The sequence below is a fragment of the Pleurodeles waltl genome, chromosome 2_2, assembly GCF_031143425.1.
Source record: "Pleurodeles waltl isolate 20211129_DDA chromosome 2_2, aPleWal1.hap1.20221129, whole genome shotgun sequence".
Lineage (NCBI taxonomy): Eukaryota > Metazoa > Chordata > Amphibia > Caudata > Salamandridae > Pleurodeles > Pleurodeles waltl.
In genome coordinates this window covers 585,986,221-586,007,326 of record NC_090439.1, presented here as the reverse complement: position 1 = coordinate 586,007,326, position 21,106 = coordinate 585,986,221, and the positions used below count along the sequence as shown (strand labels likewise).

General features: G+C 45.2%; 1 protein-coding gene across 18 annotated transcripts in view; it reads right to left on the bottom strand.

Annotated features, from left to right (window-relative positions):
• Nucleotides 1–21,106, bottom strand: part of DTNA (dystrobrevin alpha) — an 892,688-nt gene that overhangs the window by 426,862 nt on the left and 444,720 nt on the right. For 10 of the 18 annotated variants that reach the window (XM_069220108.1, XM_069220110.1, XM_069220114.1 and 7 more), the window contains exon 1: nucleotides 15,945–16,222. The exons of 1 other annotated variant lie outside the window; for it this stretch is intronic. In XM_069220108.1, the coding sequence (XP_069076209.1) occupies nucleotides 15,945–15,961 (17 nt within the window). In that variant the 5' untranslated portion in view covers nucleotides 15,962–16,222. Of the gene's footprint in view, nucleotides 1–15,944; nucleotides 16,224–16,279; nucleotides 16,485–21,106 lie in introns of those variants that run through there. 7 more of the 18 variants (XM_069220103.1, XM_069220104.1, XM_069220111.1 and 4 more) reach the window with 3 other exon arrangements.

The following is a 21,106-nucleotide window of genomic DNA, read 5'->3' as shown; positions in this document are numbered from 1 at the left end:
TCCTTCTACCTGACGGTAACCTTGAAAATGTTATGTTTAGCATTGAAATAGTCTCACCGGTACCACCACTAAAACTAGTCTAACAAACGAAAAATGTATATATACATGCTCTTCCAGCATGTAGCTGAAATAAGATACAGCAGACGCAACAGGTGCGTTCTGCAGCCCCACTCCCTCCCACATATGATCGTAGATTGAATTAGAGGCTCCATATTGAAGCTGCACCATTTTGGAATGTCTGGTCACGGGACACGTGTGGGTGCTCATCGTTACCTGCCTTAGCAAAGCTCTAAAAGGTTTTTGCTTACAGGTGTTTTTCTGTAATTACTGTTATTAAGCACACATGAGCTATTTATTCAAATATGCTGTTCGTACGGCTGATATAGTTGCGTGTGCCTGCATGCTAGAAATAAAACTGAAATTAAATACAAAAAGTGTACCTTAAAAGACCGTAGCCACTTCCTCTCACTCCCTGATTTCCCGTAGCTAAAGAAATCCTTATATAAAAAAGCAAGTTATCTTACTTTCCCATGCCCTCACGAGACCTCAACGGCACGGAAAACAACCCCTAACCACAACCATCTACCACCTCTCCAACATTCTATAATAAACGCCATAAACTGGCATGACACATGGATACAGAAACTGTGCAGTGCTGGTTGTAACAACTAAACGATTGATGAACTTGGAGATTAGATTTAGATTTTAGAAATATCATAAAAACATCCTATTTTATTGTGCAGAGATGAGCAGATATAATGGGAAGCAGCCTAAAAAACGACAGCAGAACAACGCCTACCTGAACAACGACCCTGTTTTCCTCTGCCTTAACCACGCATGTCCTGAACAACGAACATGCGTGATTAAGGCATAGGAAAACAGACTCCGGATCGGAGAGGACGCTGTCAGGTAAGTGGGGCTGGGGTAGGTTTGGGGAGTAGTTTTACGGGCAGGTGAGGGGGTTATTTTAGTTTTTAGGGGCAGGGGCGGGTGGATGAGTAACGGTAATTTTAGGTTTTAGGAGCAGGGGTGGGGGTGTTGCGGTAGTTTTAGGGGCAGGGTTGGGGAAGTTTAGGTTTTAGGTGTTGGGGGTGGTTTTAGATTCTAGGGGCAGGGTGGAGGGATCGAGGTAGTTTTAGGGAGGGTGTGGGGGGTCAGGATAGTTTTAGGGGCAGGGGTTGGGGTAGTTTAGGTTATAGGGGCTGGGTGGGGGTCGGAGTAGTTTTAGGCGTGGGTGTAGTTTACGTTTTAGAGTGTGCGGGTAAGGGTAGTTTTAGGTTTTAGGGGTGGGGTGAGGGGTCACAGTAGTTTTAGAGGAGGGATGGGGGCTGGGGTAGCTTAGGTTTTAGGGGCAGGGGTAGGGGTAGTTTAAGTTTTAGGGGTGGGGTTGGGGTAGTTTAGGTTTTAGGGGTGGGGGTAGGGGTAGTTTAGGTTTTAGGGGTGGGGTCGGGTAGTTTTAGGTTTTAGGAACAGGTGGGGGGTTGCAGTAGTTTTAGGGGCGGGGTAGGGGTTTAGGGTAGTTTAGGCTTTAGGGGTGGGGGGCCAGGGTAGTTTAGGTGTTATGGGTGGGGGCTTGGGGTAGTTTTAGGGGCGGGAGGGGGGTCAGGGGGATTGCATGCAGGAACCATGCATGCCATTCCACGCATGCCTTTACCAGTAATGCCTTTACAACGAAAAATCGTTGTTAAGGCATTCGTGGTAAAGGCATTAGTAGTAATAATGCGGTAGTTGTTCAGACCGAGTTGTTCAGGCATGCGTGGTTCCAGCATACGTTGTTCTGATATGTATTCATAGTACACATCATAACTTATCAACAGATTGTCTCTAACCCAAAACTTCGTCAAAATACATTTGACAATCAAAAGGGAATAGGAATCAAACACATTTCGTGATTCCTGAATCGCAATACTCCTGTACACATAAATCTTAGTCTAAGCTCTGGATCTCCATATTAACAAAAGGCTGGAAAGTGAACATATGCAAAAGTGCTACCAGTTCAATGCAATAGAAGTAAACATCTAAAAAAGCTTATTACTGTAATACAATTTCATAAAAGTATCATGCTGATTTTCCAGTTGGAGCCGTGCATATCTCACAATCAAACCGCTTTATAGGCATAAACAGAATTTGGAATATCCCAAGTGCAAACCCACCTTGACTCACAAAAATGCCACTTATAATTTCCAATGCAGATTAAACCATAGAATGAGCGGCATAACTGCTTTACTGCCTATCTTCGATTGTGTCATTTTAAGGAGCTGGGCTCCTCCAGCATCCTTGTCCTAATTTGGTCACCTTGATCATACTATAGGACTTTTCAGGCTACCTACAGTTGACTCAGTGACTGAAACACGCAGTTTTGAATCACTCCATTATTGTTCCTTCAGTGTGAAAAATTCTCATACGGTCGGTGTTCTCCACAACTCCTCGCTCTCTTCTTTGCAACATATCCTGTTTCCTCCATTCTCCCTTCTCAACAACATCCATATACAATTATAAAAGTATACCAATGGCATATAGGTTGACTCTCTACAGACAACCACCCCAAGTCAAGGCCTCAACATCTGAAATCCTCAAGGAGGCAATCAGCGCCCAGCGTTCGTATTTTAACTCTTCTGATTGCATCACAAGCACAACAGATGCCCAGAAAATACAGAAATATATCAAAAGTAAAACCAAATAGACACGAAATGACTGCAACTATGATTACTCGGTATCCCATCCAAAACAACAATCGAGAATAGGGGTGTGCATAATTTTAATTATGCTGGCTACGTTTTGCAAAAATGACTACGTTTGTCAATTTAGCAAAATGCCATCACTTGTGGGAAAAGTTTTCTGCAAACAAGTGGTGAATAGAGATGTTGTTTTTTAGAGGACTCTCCTTAAAAAGTAGATTCTATCGGCTGGTTATACACAACCTACTTTTTGCAGGGTTTTCAAAAAAAGATTTCGGAAATCATCAAGTTGGCAAAGTTTAATAAAAATCAGGACTTTTGTCTTCACACATTTCACACACTTGTCATTTACAGATGAAATGAACAGTCGGAGATACTGGTTTAATATTAAAAAGAGTTTTGCAAAAACCATAGAAGCCTCAACATCAATAACAAATAATAAAAGGTCACACAGATCAATTTCCATTTCTTACACGATGTATTATTTTAACACTATACAACAAAAGACACATATGTGCCTGACTTCAAGTTGTAAAATGCAGCACTTACAGTTATTTCAAAAGAAATCTGGCACAGTGGTGAGCAACATGAGCAGATACAAGGACATCAGATGGTTTCTGGATCACTCCAGCGACTACCATCTAGGCAGGAAATTAAAATGACGAGCCTGTGCCTGGATTGCTAGAGATACCAGTAGCCTTGGGCCACCTTCCAATACTGAAAGATAACACCTTACAATCATAGCAGAACACTATGCTCATGTGCTCAGCCTTTCTCTATGAACATCCTTAATCTATCCTGGTCATGGCTGGTCGGTGCAGCTGAAAAGGACACACTGGCTAGGACCAGAAACAGGATGTACAGATTGGACTATATGAGCTAGGTGAAAACATACCAATTCCAGAATACAAGATTTTGCAGGTGTCATATATGTAACAACCAAGAAACCTTCACGGGAGATATGTATTGAGCATCTAGCTTTCCTGGTTGCATTATTCATGAGCTGTGGTCTAGATGAAAGGATTAACTGAATCGGCTGCTTGCATCTAATACTGAGACTATGATTATCCAGAGCATGTGCTCCTGATTGTGTGGGATGAAGTATTCTGAAGTGGAGGTCATATCCAATGTCATGCCGAATAAGAAAATTGACCAGCCAAGGAATTAGAAACGTTTATATGCTTTTGGATATGGCTCTTTCATTACAAGAGAAACAACAAGCTATGGATATCTAACCGGTATTTCTCAAGCATGAGTAGTTTGATACATAAAAATGAATACCCACTTTCCTTAACAACACACAGGAGTTCATTATTCCACACCATTTTTTTAATTCATCAGGTTGCCCTTGATCGGTTCACAAATTAGCTCAGAATGAGGAAACTATAAGGTGATAAAACTGGATCAAAGAAAGAACAGGACTTGACTTTGAGTCCATTGACAGACAATGGAGAATTGTGCACAGATTGACAAAGAAAGTATTGAGGAATTATAAATGCAAATAAATAGACTTCAAACAGACACACAAAAATGTCTTCGGATGCATGCAAACTGCACAAAACTGATTCATACCTGCTAGAGACTCGCTCCAGTACTAGCTTTCTTGCATTTGGCATGGCTATGTTAGACTGCCAACAAGCTCTGAACATTTGTCATGATTCCAGTGGTGTACACAAAATGATGGGGCCTTGCTGCAATGCTGAGAGGCCATTGAATCGCCCATACAATACATATGTTCATTTGCTTTGTGGTGAAACCCCCCCTCCCCCCAAGGGTTGACACCACCCCCATCAGCGCAGGGACTGCAGGGGCCTATGCTATGCCCCTGCTAGCATCGAACCTGCCAGCACAGCAACACATCTCCGTGTGGACCTAACAGCAGTTGGAGTACTTGAAAAGATCCTCAAAACAGGTATGTGGTTTGTTCTGATACCTATGGTGCTGGGTAGAAGAGTATCAATATAATGAATGCAGGGCCATCTCACCTGAAATTGCATAAACTTTCATAACAATAGGCCTGGGCCACATAAAAAAGTTTGAAAGGACATTGGAAGATTTCCTCTCCCGCTTGCCTGTACTTTTATGTTTTTTTCTAAATTTACAAAACTTTCCAAGGATAGGCTCTTATAGCTGTATCAATCAAAGGTTTACAGATCTGTACTGGGAAAACAATGTAAAATCGTTGGTAGGCAGCAATTTCCTCAGGCAGATCTGTTACACACAGCACAACGCCTCCTCTTAGAAATGAGGCACTAAGGGGGTCATTCTGACCGCCAGGGTCGACGACCACGGAAGCACCGCCAACAGGCTGGCGGTGCTTCCCTTGCTATTCCGACCGCGGCTGTAAAGCCGCGGTCGCCCAGCCAGGTCCGGCGGTTTCCCGCCGGATTTCCCCCGGCTGGGAGAATCCTCCATGGCGGCGCTGCTTGCAGCGCCGCCATGGGGATTCCGACCCCCTTCCCGCCAGCCTGTTTCTGGCGGTTTTCACCGCCAGAAACAGGAAGGCGGGAACGGGTGTCGTGGGGCCCCTGGGGGCCCCTGCACTGCCCATGCCACTGGCATGGGCATTGCAGGGGCCCCATAACAGGGCCCCAGCAGGATTTTTACTGTCTGCTTTGCAGACAGTGAAAATCGCGACGGGTGCAACTGCACCCGTCGCACCCCTGCAACACCGCCGGCTCCATTCGGAGCCGGCTTCAATGTTGCAGGGCCTTTCCCACTGGGCCGGCGGGCGCTCTTTTGGCGGTCGCCCGCCGGCCCAGCGGGAAAGTCTAAATGGCCCCCGCGGTCTTTCGACGGGGGAAGTTTGGCGGGCGGCAACCGCCGCCCGCCAAACTCGGAATGACCCCCTAAGTTCTTTATTACACCCTACAGAGGTGCAGGAGACGTTCATTCTGGCTCGTACATGACAAAAGGATTTATTTCAACCACTGCCAGAGAGGGAAGGGGTGGACCTTTATGCGAGAATTTACCAACTTTTAAAGAAACCATGCCTTTGACTGACCACTCCCCATTCAACGATTGGATTCACTCCTCTAGTATTATGCTAAAGTAAGGAGATGTTACGCAGTGAGTAAATGCACAACTTTAAGGACAGCTATACAAATATCCAGCAGTCGGAACTCTAGCCTTTTTTTATCACAATATAGGTCACCACCCAAAACGGTAAAAATCAGGCAATATATCTACTTTGTATGTACAACTTTAAGAGAAAATGTATGCATGAATGTAGTTTTACTTCTCAAACAGTATTAAAGGATTAAAAAGAAAACCCTTAGATCCTCGGTGACAGAACTGCCTGCTTAGCCAATTCTAATACCGCAACAAAGGGAGACGTTTCACTGGAAAAGGGTCTTGTATTGCAGTTACAAAAGACCAAAGAAAGAAACTTCTGTAATACCATTACATAAACTTTAAAAACGGGTTACTTCGCACTAGCAGTGAAGAGCCAGCAACCCACAGAGAGAAAGGAAACACATTCTCAAGGGCGTAGCTTCGGGGGAGGATTTTTTTTACATACATGCGCCCAAAAACACTTTCCGTTTTCAAAGTCTTTAAGAATTTTGGTTATTTTACAAAATATTGTGTTTACTCTCACTTACTACCCCTGCCACTCTCCTTTCCTCTCCCTTTCTAACGCCCCTGAAGCCCCTCTCATGTGCCCTGCTTGTCGCATAATATATTTTACCATTGTGTCCCAGAGTAATTGTTGGAAAATCTGAAGCTCCCGCACACCATCTAACTGACCAAGCTACGCCCCTGCACATTCTACATTCATTCTGCTCGTTCCCAACACTCAATGTACTGAAGTCAACACACTAACCCAAACTCCTTTCCCACCTCCATGTCACAATGGTGAGGCAGTCTATGCAGATATCCGCTGACATCGGCTGGACAGGCACTATCCGGAAGAAACAAGTGCCCACATTCGAGGGAGGCCCAACAGCGAGAATCAGCAGGTGAAGGTCGGAGGTGTGCAACATTGCATAATGCTCTTTCATTACATTTCGTGAGCTCTCACGGACATTTTGTGAAACTGTGCAAAATTCTGCTTTTATCACAAAATGTGAATTACTGATTACTTGCGTGACTGTTCTTGTGAAAAACAGGTGGGAGAGTGGACATTTTCTGAGCAAACCAGTATCGTGCAAAAATTACATAAAAACATTTAATGCATATGTTGGCGAATTTCGCCTGTGTAATTTATATTTCGCTCTGGACTAGGGAGGACGCCTTTGTTACATTCGGCGAGATGAGACTGAATGTGCTCAGTTCCTACTCCCTGCTTCAACCCAAATCTATGAGTGCCCTAGAATCCCATAATATGTGTGAGAATGAGAAACAGAAACATGACGGAGGGACTTTGTTTCTATAAATGAAAACGTATTTTCTGTCACTGACTGCTTTACCTGTATAATGTCTACTTCCAGCGCTTACTTTGTGCCAGTGATTTGTGGGCCAGGGCACTGGCACTTATTTTTGAGGACCAGCACTTATTTTTCTGCCTCAAGCATTTACTGCAAGCAAAAGACACATATGCGAAAGACGGTGCAAGGGAAAAACGAAAAAGTGTCCCAAAGGGAGAAAGCAGAAAGCTGCAAGAGTGAGCTGAAGGAGCAGGGAGTGGCTGTAAATGCATTAAAGAAGCCTGAAATGGCTTCAGAAGTACGCTGCTTCAGTATTCAGTGACCGCACATTTAACTGCAGCAGCCGCGTTTTTCATAGGAGAGCTTTGGGCACCGGTACATTTTTATTTACAAATTAAGCACTGTCTTCCTCCATTTAGGAGATGTGGCAATAAAGAATTCCCGACATTCAAGGAAATTCATAGTTTATAACATGCTCTTAGAGTCACCTTTCAATGCAACTGTGCAGATTGAGAGAATGCTGCCAGTGAACAAGTTTCAAAGTCAGGGCCTCAAACCCCAATTCCCTTTCCCACGGATAATAACACATTTGATGACATTTCTAGCTACCCCACAGTGGGAACTCTCAAATTTGCTGCTTGTCCTAGCCCAAAGCAAAATAATCAGTCAATGGGGTTGGTGTGGCAGCCGACCACGGGAAGGTCTGCCCCCCTCTCCAAACAAGGAATTTGGTATATGTGGGCTCTTTTTGGGTAAAAGGTGACCTGGTGGCAGTTAGCAGAGTCTCTTTTTCCCACTCCCTCCCCACTTTGTTGGCATGGTTTCTTTTAAGTTTATTTGGTTTTCTTTTGTGTTTTTTTTCTGGCCTCTTTGCTGGAACAGGTAAGCAAAGGGTTGGTTACTATGTTATATAGTTGTGCTTGAGACAGGTGCCTAGTAGTGGCCTGGAAAATTTTGCAGAAATTCACTGTAATTTGATTGGTGTTGCCATTGGTGAAACATGGGAAACGGAGAGTAGCCAGGAAGTTCAAAGTTAAGGATATAAGGTTTAGTTGCTTTTGGTTAGTACTTGTAATCATATGCTGTAGGGGAAAGTTAAGGGTGAAAATGTTGAGAAAATTAAGGTTGGAAATGTTGTAAGGAGTTACAATAGCAATAAGATATTTGCAGGGTGGGGTATGCGGGTGGAGCCGTAGTGGTCGGGTTGGATATTGGATAGTTTATTTGGTATGTAGCAAGGTGTTAGCGTTGTAAGGCGGTTTACTCAGGAATACGATGTAATGTGGACCTGTTTCAATAAAGTGGCCTTTTTCACACTAAAATAGTCAGTGGCCTGTGCTGTGTCCCGCTCTCCCAAGGAACAGTTACACACAACCCTGCACTCCTCTCACATTTGCAGCCTAGGTATGGGAATTGCTAGGTGCTGTCAAACACCAAGCAGAATATTTTCGCTATTAGGAGGTGCCAGTTTGTCTTTGCTTGCAGCTGCAAAAATAAATATCTGGGCTGTAATTCTGCTATTCTATTGCTCACTTAGACCCAGGTAACAGGTGGACTTGCATATACTTCACATTAGTAGGGGGTCTGCAGGATTACGCAGGGGTTTCTGATTTGAAAGTTAGGCCTTTTTTCTTTTAGGGTTTCCCCAACAGGCAGTACCCAATCTGTATCATGACCCCACCACTGTGAGGGCCATTGTGGAGATTAAGCAAGCTATTGACCAGAGTTACAGAGTGGGACCCATTAATTAAATTAGGCACCAATGCGAGAATTATCTGGTCCAAGGGTATTGAACCCAAGACCCGCCGAGGGGAGAATTGAACCCTGGTCCCAGGCCAGATCTCTGCATCAGGGTCTGCCACTCTAACCATTGTACCACAATTCTCCACGTTGACAAGTCGGTTGGTAAGTTCCAGCTACCTCTCTGTGAATAGAGGATTTCATCAAAATCACTCAAGGGAGTAAATCCACAACAGCAATCAACCTAGCACTCTGGAAAAAGCAACTTCTTGAAATTCACTAGCTCGCCAGCCTAGTGTGACATAGTGGGATGTGATGACTGTCAGCTCTTGGATACCAGGGGTTTAGTGCTTTAAATTATTGCTAGATCTAGCAACAAGATTTGAGCCAAACAGCTTTAATGAGTTTGTCTATTGAAGTTTGCAAACTAAAGTCAAAAGGGAAGCGAGAGGTGAACACCACAGCCAAATAATCCACGCAGCAATCCAGTTCAAGGCACATTTCAGATATTATCTCAAACTCACTAAAGCACAATGTGATCTTTACTTTGGACAAGGGAGACTGGCGCTCTCAGACAAGCTGTACTAATATCAATCAGCCACAACACATACACGATCAGCAACCTTCTGTTAAAGAGTTTTTGCCAGTGTGTTAAATAGAGTATTGCTCAATGACATCAGGACTATACGGTTTTGCACGTGGTTAGTTATGACTGTTCAACAAAGGGATACAAACAAAGCACGTCGTTGGCTGTAAAAATAAGGTCCAATGTAGGTAAAGATAGCTTGTGTATCACAGTTCTAAACACCTAGACACTAAAAAGAGTGTTGCAGTCCTTCTTCCATCAGGATGCTTAAACCGGTGATCACCATCTACCACCAGAGCCCATTTGCATGGTTGTGCTCTCCCTTTAGTGGGTTCTACTCCAGTTTCGATTCGCTGTGGAATACACCGTCTGACTATACAACCTGAAGAGTCAGTGATGGCCCTGCCATAAGTGCAGATGTTGGCTGGTCTTGTGTCTGGAGTGTCGGAGTAAGCCAACAGAGGCCCCCGTGGATATCTGTCTGGATGTGTGAAGGCCCTGGTGGTGCTGCTGCCCCCAAAGCATGGAAATCACATCAGCTCCTCCCTAGTATAAGGACTCCCTATGCTCCAAGAGGGTGGAAGCAGAACTGTAGTACTGAGTAAGTACCATAGGTCTAGTGGCACAGATTCCCCACTTGTCCCAGCAGAAGAGGATCTTTCCTCACTGCCATGGCACACCCACCCCTCAACAGTGCAAAACACTAACCTACCCTACAAACTAAAACAAATTGCAATAAACCAAAATCATTGCAGTTCTTTGGTCTAAGTAGCTAGTGCATTAAATACACGTTTCGAAAATTCAGGAATAGCTAACAAAAGAGCAAGACATAAAACAAACACAAAAAGAAAAAGACCAGAAGACAGGCCTTATCTTGATATGCGCACAGCGTCTGGAACTCCATCCCTAAACAGATCTGACAAAGACCTTCATCCTCAACTAGGAACCAAATCAAGAGAACTAATTTGCTGCACACTTGGTCAAGGGGGGATTTTAAGAGACCTCAACTCCCTACCACACAGCATCCAGAATGTATGCACTTAAAGCCCTTCTCATACAAGAGCAAATCCACCTCAGCGTGCCCTCCTTGCTAAGACACAGAAACAACTTCACAGGCGGACTGAAAACATCAGAGGCAAATCGACTCAACTTTTTGAAATCCAGAAGACGAAAAAAATATAAATCCCTCAACCAAACGTTCTCCTGTGCAGCACACAAAACTTGGAACAGAAGAATTTAAGACACAATTCAAACTTCCCATACCTTCTGCAAGGATCTAAAAACGTGTCTATTCACACTCCACCTGAAACCGGGTATTAACTGTCCTAGTCTTTGCTACCGCTACTTATGTTACTCATTCCTTTCCTAGGGTAGATTTTTGTTAGACGCTTTTTTCCTCTGGACCGTTCCTCTCTATGATAGTAGCTTGTTCTATGTAACTTGTTTTATGTGAAGGGCTCCATTACCAATGTAGTGAGGTCCGCGCTAAATAAATGCCACTATAGAAGTAATATATTCAGTAAAACACCTCACTCAAAAGCAACAACTTTGACTCCACACTCCACATGGACAAAGAAGAGAAACCTCCTGCCGGTAAGGAAGTCTAGATTGCTCTAGACCTTGCATTCCAGTTCTAATGTAAAGGTGTATGTTGCTTTGCAGCGAGGTTTGCACAATATAAATATCCATACATAAAATATAAAGCTCACTTACATATTTTTTCATGGTTCAGGCTTAAGAATCTATTTCAACAAGTGGCGCAGAGCTGAGGCAGGGTAAATCCAGCAGAAAGCACTTAGTCCACACGATTTGCAGTCAAGCTACAAACAGGATTCTTAGCTGAAATGAGCACTGTTCTGTTATTATTTTTTCATTTTTCTAGGGCTCCAAGGCAGTAGTTAGTGGCATAGGGTATTTTGCAAAAACCCCAAATAAATAAATTGTCGGCTCTCACATATATTATTGGTAATCAATGTCAAAAAGTGCTTTAGCTGCCCCCTTTGTGTGATCCTATAATGTTTGGCAGAAGCCATTTAAATCAAGAAACTTGGGTGCCATACTGCCTGATCTAGCCCACCAAAAAGGATTAATAGATGAGCTAGCTGATGGCTAATGTGATTTTTGCTCTGAGTTTGCGAATGATATCCATGGTTGACTATGGAGGTTGTATCAGCTCCATCTTCTTTGAGTTCTAATTTAAAAAGATCTCCTTGCCTCCAGTCTCAATCGGAAAGTCCTGTGCTTCTTCAGCTGAAGACCAGATCCTGAAGCAGAAGCAGTAGACACATCCTACATGATGGGAATCTATTTCAGCATATGCAGTCCCCCCATTTGCAATGATTCCCTGAACCCAATTACATATCAGGAGGTACGTAGCCTCATTAATACTGATAATACTCTTTTGGCCATCTCAAGTGTGATTACATTCATTTTTAGAACTCTGTGAATTTCCGAAGGATTCTACCTCTCCTTCCCCTTTTGCTTACGGATTCTCAGGGGCAGCCTCACAAGTTGATTCTCCAATGCCATCTATATTTCATAGTATGGAAGATGCCAGGTCAGCCTGGCATGTTCCAGGACTTTCTTCCGAATCATTGGTGGTTAGCCATGATTCCTGGTCTCCTTCCACTCAATCCGGTAATAATACGTTTGGGCAACTTTGGTTAGCTGATGTGTGGAAAGGACGACTGATCCCATATTTGCACTTCCTATAGAAGTGGTGAATTTTTGGGTATACCTTTAAGGATAGTTAATTTGTATAGCTCAGCATGTTTCTGCATGTCATAGTCTGGTCAAAGGGGAATCAGAAGGAAACATTTCTTGGTTTGTACAGTGTTGAACTCAACACACCTTAAGATTCCAATAAACCGAAGTATACGACTCTACGAAATGATAAGGTAGTAGTAAATTTGTTGCTCTCCTGGCTGAGGAATGAATGATTGTTATTAAAACAACGGTAAGCAAAGCTAGCCATGCTCTTGTGCTTGATGTCATTTAGGAGTGTCTAATGTAAGAAATTTAAATATGAGTAACAGATCTTTTTATCTACGGGGATTCACATTCTATGTTACTAGAGGAAATAAGATAAAATCATCTTCAATGTTTTATCCTACTTTTCATGACTGCAAAAAGGTATATGTTCCTTCATGTTTGTGATGTTATGAAAACCAAATGTCTTCATTTCAGCCTACCCACATCTCTCAGTTTCTAATATATTGCAAAAAGCCGTTTAAGCAGGTTCCCCATCTACCTTGGCTAGATATGTCAGATGGACCATGGCTGAAACTGCCACTAACAGTTATTTTTGGTGCCCATTCTGTTAGGGGTCTATGGCGCTCAAGGAAGGAACTGGTTGCTTGGATGACATTTTTAAAGCTGCAGATTGGTCAAGAAAATATGCCTTTAGAACTTTTTATTTCTAACCCATTACTCATGTTTTTTTCTCACAGATTTAAAGATTATTGCTCTGCAGAGATGGTTATGCCTAAGAATGGCAATTGATTGGTGGCTTGGCTGTGAAGTCACAGGACAATAGACAGCTGACCTGTGTTTGTATATATTGTAATGTCTTTCTTTAGTCCATGTGATGTATATTGTGTTTCTTTTCCGCTAGAAATGTAGCAGTATACATCAGTTCACCTCCGAGTCTTTAATAGAATCCAACCTCCTGTCATGTTAGCGATTCCCATTAATACCAAATTCCAGTCCTGAATCTTTTAATTAAGATGAGTGAAAATAAAATGCGAAGATTACAGAATACACAAAATGTTGTAATCCTGCAGACGTGATCTTCGGTTAATGTTCGAAAAACTTCAAAATTTAGAGTATTACTGGATTATTTCTCCCAAAACAAAACAACTAAAATGTGTATTTAATAGTAGAATGTTTTACTTGCAGTGGCGGCTTGTAAGAGGGGAAAGGGGCGGGCAGAAATAAAATAAAATAATTTAAAAGTTCCTTAATTCCATGTCGCGCTGTCGTCGAGTTGACTGCAGGCACAGGCTCCCAGCCTGCCCTGCAGCCAATCCTGACGCTGCTTAGAGCAGCGTTGGGATTGGCTGGGAGCGCCCAGCCAGGTTGATCCCAGGCAGACTGGGAGCCTTTGTATGCTCTCTCCAGCCCGGCAACACAGTGCCAGGCTGGAGACAGCAAACTGCTCAAGTGTGTTTGGCCGGCCCGAGACGGCCGGCCAAACACACATGCACTCTGAGGGGAGGGCACAGTGCATTCCCTTCAGTGCTCGTCACAGTCCGTGGCCCAGCCCCTTTTAATACAAAATGATAATAAACATAGTTTATTATCATTTTGTATTAAAGGGTTTGCAGCTGCCGCTGCTGGCGGGGGGTGAAGCTCCTCCGCCCTAGCGAAGGAGTAGCCCCTGTTCACTTGTAGTTAGAGGGCGCGACAAGTGCATTACACTATAAGCATTCGAATACCAGAGCCTCCTGCTGGAAAGCATGTCAGGAGAAGCCTCGAGATAAATGAAAGCAAGTTTTGAATAAGAATTCCCTACTATGTATTTATTACCTCATGCGAAAAATATCAGTTTACCACTGGCTGTGTAAGTCACAGCCCAGAATGCACTTGTGTGGGGGAAGAGGTCGCCGTTCACTTTGCTATCAAATTATATGGCTTAGAAAGGTGTTTTTTCCAATTATTGAGAAACAACATTTTCATTAGTTTCGAGCACGAATGTAGAGGTGTTTTGCGGGGTCCGAGTCTTGAGAGAGTCTGCTCTAGGTGGGAGTTTGAGCAGTCCATTCAGAAGGGCAGGTCAGAGGCCCGCAGGCGCACAGAACAGAGCTGACCACGGCTAAACAGAGCTTTACACAAAAAGCCAAATCTAAAAGGCAGCCTGGCAGTACCGTCACCCAAGGAAGTCAGTGGGTATCGCTGTGGTTATGGGAACAAGTCAGGGCTCCATGAGTGTTCAGACAACAAGATATGCTGTCCAACGTGAGGAGGTTCTGCAAAGCAGCCTATGTGCGAGAACCTAAGGCTATACTTTGAAGCTGGAGCTACGGAATACGCCTGATGCCCCGTTTTACAGCCAAACATTCATTCCCTGTCTTCCGCCTTGCTACGTATGATGTTAACTAGGGGTCTCTCATACACAAATCCCTCGGGTGTTCGCGTCCCAGAGCCCGAGTGAAACACGCACATCTCCCCACTGCTCCTCGAAAAGGCGCGACGTGTCCCCCTGTGAGCAGAGCTTCAGTGCGCACCAAGCAATTTGACCTTTTGACCCCGCTCATAATGTCACTCGACCTGCTCGTGCAGAACACGATGCACCACAAGCTCCCTCGGCCTTCCGTTCCAGCCGGCGTGCAGGGACAAAATACAGGGCACTTTCTGAGTTTCAGTCCTTGTGTCCACGGTTGTGGACTCAGCCCATTTCGGACCGGCGGAGGGTGCGCTGCTGAACACTGAGTGCAAACTACACAAGGGGAAGGGGGAAGGGTCTGCCAAGGGCTCAGTATTCACCTTCTTCGCAAGCCCGGTCTGCAGCCAGGCCATTGTTGGCAAAAATGAGAGTCGTCACCGGAGTCCCGTGAGGGTGGCGTGTCACAGCGAGGACAGCGGGTCTTCAGAGCGCCACAAGGAGGCGGCGCTCGGCACCCTGCACCCCTCACGGGCATGCTCCGTGGCACGACATCCTCCGGATGGTAGGCCCTGCTGCTGCCGCCGAGAGACGAGCCCCTGACTTCACAGGAAGGCGCGTCTGTCGGCGGAATGCGGGCACAACATACCAACCACACACAGACCACCACCGCCACCTCACAGGCAGCCTTATCCGCTGCGCGATCTCCCCCTCGCAGGCAGGTGTGTGGGATTAGACTGCTTTCTTTCCGTGATTCCGAGTCAAACAATCCCTAAAACGCCTTCAAAGGCAGCCCTGCGTGGCAGCTAAGTGTTGCTTAAAAGCAGGAAGGGAGCGAAGGTAAGCGGAAAAAAAGGGTTATTGATTAAAAACAATGATTGGTGTGTGTACGACGAATCCATTAACGTAATGGAAAAGAAAGCCGTGATACATATCTGCACATTTCCCATATCTGGCTCAAAACTAGACCATGTCTGTCCTCGCCTTCTGGGTTCTGGCTCTTGTAGTTTGCGCTCCCCGTTATTAATACAGGACTACGAGCACCAGGATGCAAATGGCTGAGCGACTCTCACCGGACATTAGCTTGATGTCTTTACAGCTCAGAGCAGCGCACACTTCTGACAAACGGCTCCTTTAGTAAAAGCACACCATACATGGCAGAAAGCGCTATATAAATACCAATAGCATTAAATGTATAGGAGACATTTTTGACAAAAAATAAAGGCCCCCTTCTTTTAGCACTCGGATTCATTTCCAGCAGGTGGCAAAAACTGGCAACGAATAGTGAAGACAGTGTCCCTCAAGCAGGTGAAAGGAAAGAGGCCTCGCAAACTCTTCCTTTTTCCCCCAATGTTTTTTTGCCAAATACGTATAAGTGTCCTGCGCCTCCTCGGACGTTCATATAAAAAACCTACTACCGGAGAAAGGTTTCCAGAGCGTGCACCTTGCCATAGGCGGCAGCCTCCACTTACCCCGAAGCTTGTACCATGGTCTCCTGGGCCAGTGCTAGAGCCGCGGTAAATCCAGGCTTCGGAGAAACGTCACCCGCACTTTAAGGAGTAACGCGCCCAGGGTGCGGCCGCGGGGTCCGGGGCGATGCGGGCTGGCAGAGGAGGGCTGCGCTCGGAGCCCGGCGCGCGCTGGTGCCGCCGCCTGCACCCAGTGTCTATCTTTAACTCGTGGATGATTCGGTTTCACATTCCTCCCGAGCCCTGCTGGCAGATGCCTCGCCAATCAGGAGCCCTCGGTTGCACTCCCGTCCCTCCGCCCGTCCCTCTGCTACTTCAGAACACGGGCTGCTCTTTACCTGTCTCTGCAGGATGAAAGGGGAGCCGTCCTTTGTTCGCTGATGCGGGGCTGAGGCGTCTCTGGCTGCGGCTGGCTGCCTTCCTCGCGTGACTATGCATGAGGGGACCCACAGAGACCTCTCCCTCCTAGGCAGTGGTGCACCAGGGCGGACTTCCCCCGGCTTCTGTGTGCGCACAGTGCTGGAGCAGGCTGAACTGCTCACATCTCCAGACGCATCACAGAACCAAGGTGAACCATCGAGGGGGTCTTTATCAAGCATCTGCGTTTATAAGACCACGCGTAATTTTTTTTACGCTAGCGTAGAGTCGTGGGTTAACTTTCTTTTGCGAGATACTGAGTAGAGCAGAACATGCCGTAAGGAACCTCTGAAAGCTAACTGTATGCTTCAGCGTGTGCTGCACCGCCAAGGGTTTATTTACTGCAAGACTTTAGAAACTAGGTGGGCGCGTGTTAGACCTGGTGTCCAGCCTGGCCTGGGATCTTGCAGGCTTTTTGTACTGGACTCTCGCGCATGATTTTCACGAGGACTCCTTCTTTGCAAAATATCAGTAATTCCCGGAGACGCTGCTAAAATATACAAACCTCTGCCCACATTTAATTGACAGAAGGGCAAAATAGACAGGACAGATCGCACGATTGTCTATACCGGAGAAACGCCCAGAGTTGTGTTATGGAAGTGTCCACTGTTGCAAGTGTTTGCACTCCATTTTTAGGTTGAGCTTAGGCTCAACGCTGGCTCTCTGTCAAGCACTATCTCACAATATGTTGTAATCTACATCTGTGGCTTTAACCATGTCCATCACTTTAATTAATTCCTTGGCCTGCCTTTCAAAATTCCCTTGATTTTCTAGGTGAATGCTTTATGTTTGTCCCGCCTTGAGGCTGCTTTGTTACCGCCTGACAGACTGACCCTGTTACATGGATAATTACACGATCGGCCATATAGCTTTGTGAGGCACACTATTTTTTTCTTTTGCCTTGCCGCTTTGCGCTGCATGGCAGTATGTTGTTTCTTCATCTTCCTTGTTTTGGGCATGACGCTGTTTCTTTGTGGTGTTTGAGTGCTTTACATGAGGACATTTAGTTTCATATAGGGCAAACTCGATCGGAAGATCGCTTTGCATGGCTATGTGAAGTTGCATATAGCGCAACCTTGTACTTATTTTTTTTAAATTAATACAGCATATTACTCTTGTCTCCTCTTCCTCATAACCTGAAAGTACAGCATAAAACTTTACTCAAAACGGGCGCAAGCTTAATTTTTCAGCATGGCGCCCAGAAGTTATTGGGGATGTGTTGAATTCAAGATTGCAGGGTGCAGCACCCTTTGTGGCCAAAAGAGGTCCCAAAGGACACCTAGGGATAGATTGTGGTACTGCGCCATTTCCCTGGTATTATAAGTGTAAAACCGTTAACATAACCATGTTCTTGCTGATTACATTTCACATGCTTTATTTTATCTTTTTTTTTTTTCGGTCCATGCTACCCAAAGCAATCCCATTGTAATTAACGCTCTCCGTCAACAGATGTCTCAAGTGCTGCATAGGGCGAAAGCTGCTCCCTTTGTTACCAGGGAACAAGGTTTGAGTATCGGCATCGGTTCACCATCCCATGATTCTGGGCAATTCATTGAATCTACCCGTGCCCCCCAAAAAATGAGTCAGCACTTGTGAAATATAATTGCTGCTCCTGCAAAGTGCTTCAATGCCTGCTGGTCAAGTTACCGCTATATAAAATTGCAAAATATCTGCAGGGATTTTGGAAAAGGTTTTAAGCCATAAGTCATTCAGCACCAAGAATTCAAATAGATGCCGAGCTTGAAGTCACTTTTAAATATATACCCTGTCATCCTTTGTGGCATGCAAAGGCGCTTTCAGTGAGGTATGGTGCAGTGATTGGTCGGATGTTACCAGGATTTTTTACACACAGACAAAAACACGTCCATACTCTCTCCCTCTCTCTGTTTAGAAAGACTTAAAAAATGTTGGTCATTTTACAAAGTAATGTGCTTTATCCCACTTACTACACCTACAAATAAACATTCCTCCCTCTTTTCGCTGCGCCTTAAGCCCCTCTCGTGCCCTGATAACCATATAAAAGTATGTTTCAGCCACTGAAACCGTAGGATGAAAAAGTGTGTTTACACAGATTAGCGAGTGTTATGTTGATTAAAAGCCACCCCCTCCAGTTACAACCTCTTCTTAGTAACAGCAGCGAGGAGATGTCAGGATGTTGCTGCTTTTTTTTTCCTGCAGTACCTTGTGTAGCCAAAAGAGGTCCCAAGGGACTCCTAGGGGCAGCTTGTGGTACTCCACTCTTTCCCTGCTTCGTGCACATTAGAACAGTAAATGTTGCAGGCTTTTTTTCAGCCAGCATATTAGAAGTGTAAAAACGTTAACGTAACCATGTTGTTCCTGCTTATATTTCACTTGCTTTACTTAATTTTGCATTCTCTATAAGTGTTTGATTTTTCAAGCATGTCGTTACGTATCTTCTTTTTTTAGCCACCATGTTACTTTTGTCTCCCCACCCTCATAACCTGAATGCACAGCGTCAAACTTTACTCAAAACGGACGCCACGCTTCATTTACCAGCACAGCACCTGAAAGTCATTGGGGGTGTGTGGAATTCAAGACTGCAGGGTGCAGTACCTTATTGTTAGACCTGACAGCCTTAGGGTGATCACCCCTGACTTTCTGCCTGCCTCCCTCCACTTTTTAGAACTGTTTTTACTGTCTTTTAGACTCTGCGCACTTTACCACTGCTAACCAGTGCTAAAGTGCATATGCTCTCTCCCTTTAAACATGGTAACATTGGATCATACCCAATTGGACTATTTGATTTACCTATAAGTCCCTAGTAGAGTGCACTGCGTGTGCCCAGGGCCTGTAAATTGAATGCTACTAGTGGGCCTGCAGCACTGGTTGTGCCACCCACTTTAGTAGCCCCTTTACCTTGTCTCAGCCCTGCCATTGCAAGGCCTGTGTGTGCAGTTTCACTGTCACTTCGACTTGGCACTTAAAAATACTTGCCAAGCCTAAAACTCCCCTTTTTATACATATAAGTCACCCCTAATGTGTGCTCTAGGTAACCCCTAGAGCAGGGTGCTATGTGGGTAAAAGGCAGGACATGTACCTGTGTAGTTTACATGTCCTGGTAGTGTAAAACTCCTAAATTCGTTTTTACACTACTGTGAGGCCTGCTCCCTTCATAGGCTAACATTGGGGCTGCCCTCATACATTGTTGAAGTTTTAGCTGCTGATCTGAAAGGAGTAGGAAGGTCATGTTTAGTATGGCCAGAATGGTAATACAAAATCCTGCTGACTGGTGAAGTTGGATTGAATATTACTATTTTAGAAATGGCACTTTTAGAAAGTGAGCATTTCTCTGCACTTAAATCTTTCTGTGCCTTACAATCCACGTCTGGCTGGGTTTAGTTGACAGCTCCTTGTGCATTCACTCAGACACACCCCACACACAGGGTACTCAGCCTCACTTGCATACATCTGCATTTTGAAGGGGTCTTCCTGGGCTGGGAGGGTGAAGGGCCTGCTCTCACACAAAGGACTGCCACACCCCCTACTGGGACCCTGGCAGACAGGATTGAACTGAAAGGGGACCTGGTGCACTTCTAAGCCACTCTTTGAAGTCTCTCCCACTACAAAGGCACATTTGGGTATAAAACAGGGCCTCTGCCCTACCACCTCAGACACTTGCTGGAGAAGAAACCTGAACCAGAACCTGCATCCTGCCAAGAAGAACTGCCTGGTAGCCCAAAGGACTCACCTGACTGCTTTCTACAGAGGACTGCTGCCTTGCTGTTGCCCTGCTGTCTTGCTGAACTCTTGCCTTGCTGCAGAAGTGCTCTCCAAGGGCTTGGATAGAGCTTGCCTCCTGTTCCCTGAAGTCTCAGGACCAAAAAGACTTCTTTCTTTCAGCTGGACTCCTTGTGCGGTGAAAAATTAGACGCACACCTTGCTCCGCTGTGAAAAATTCACAGCTCGCCGACCCGGGACGACGGCGCTCGACTTCGCAAGGAAAAGATCGAAGCGGCGCCTGCGATGCGACCGGAACTTTGACGCACGGCCCGCCTGGACAACGCTGCCTGACTTCCAGAGAGGAAATCGACACAGCGCCTGCCGTGAGGGAGAAAATTCCACGCACAGCCCACCAGAACGACGCGCTGCCGGACAACAAGTCCAGGATTCCACGCACAGACTCCGGGGCGTCTGAAAACCCCGCGACCCACAGAGGAGACTGTCCACTCGCCGGAAATCAACACAGCGTCTTCCCCGCGTGAAAAATAACGACGCAAGTCCGTGTGTGAAGGGGCGAAACCGACACACACACCATTTTCCACGCATCTCCTCCTCTGCTGCCCTCTGCGGAGATTTTTCACTCCAAACCAGGTAATTTGTGCTTGAAAGAGACTTTGTTTTCTTTTTAAAGACTTAAGACACTTCATAACACTTTTCAGTGATATCTCTACAATTTCTTATTGCATCTTTTATCGTTTTGACCTGCAAATATCCAGATAAATATTATATATTTTTCCAAACACTGTGTGGTGTATTTTTGTGGTGCTATATTGTGTTATTGTATGATTTATTGCACAAATACTTTACACATTGCCTTCTAAGTTAAGCCTGACTGCTCAGTGCCAAGCTACCAGAGGGTGGGCACAGGATCATTTGAATTGTGTGTGACTTACCCTGACTAGAGTGAGGGTCCTTGCTTGGACAGGGGGTAACCTGACTGCAAACCAAATACCCCATTTCTAACATTGGTGGCAGGGGTGGGATAGGACTTGTAATTGTGCAGTGAC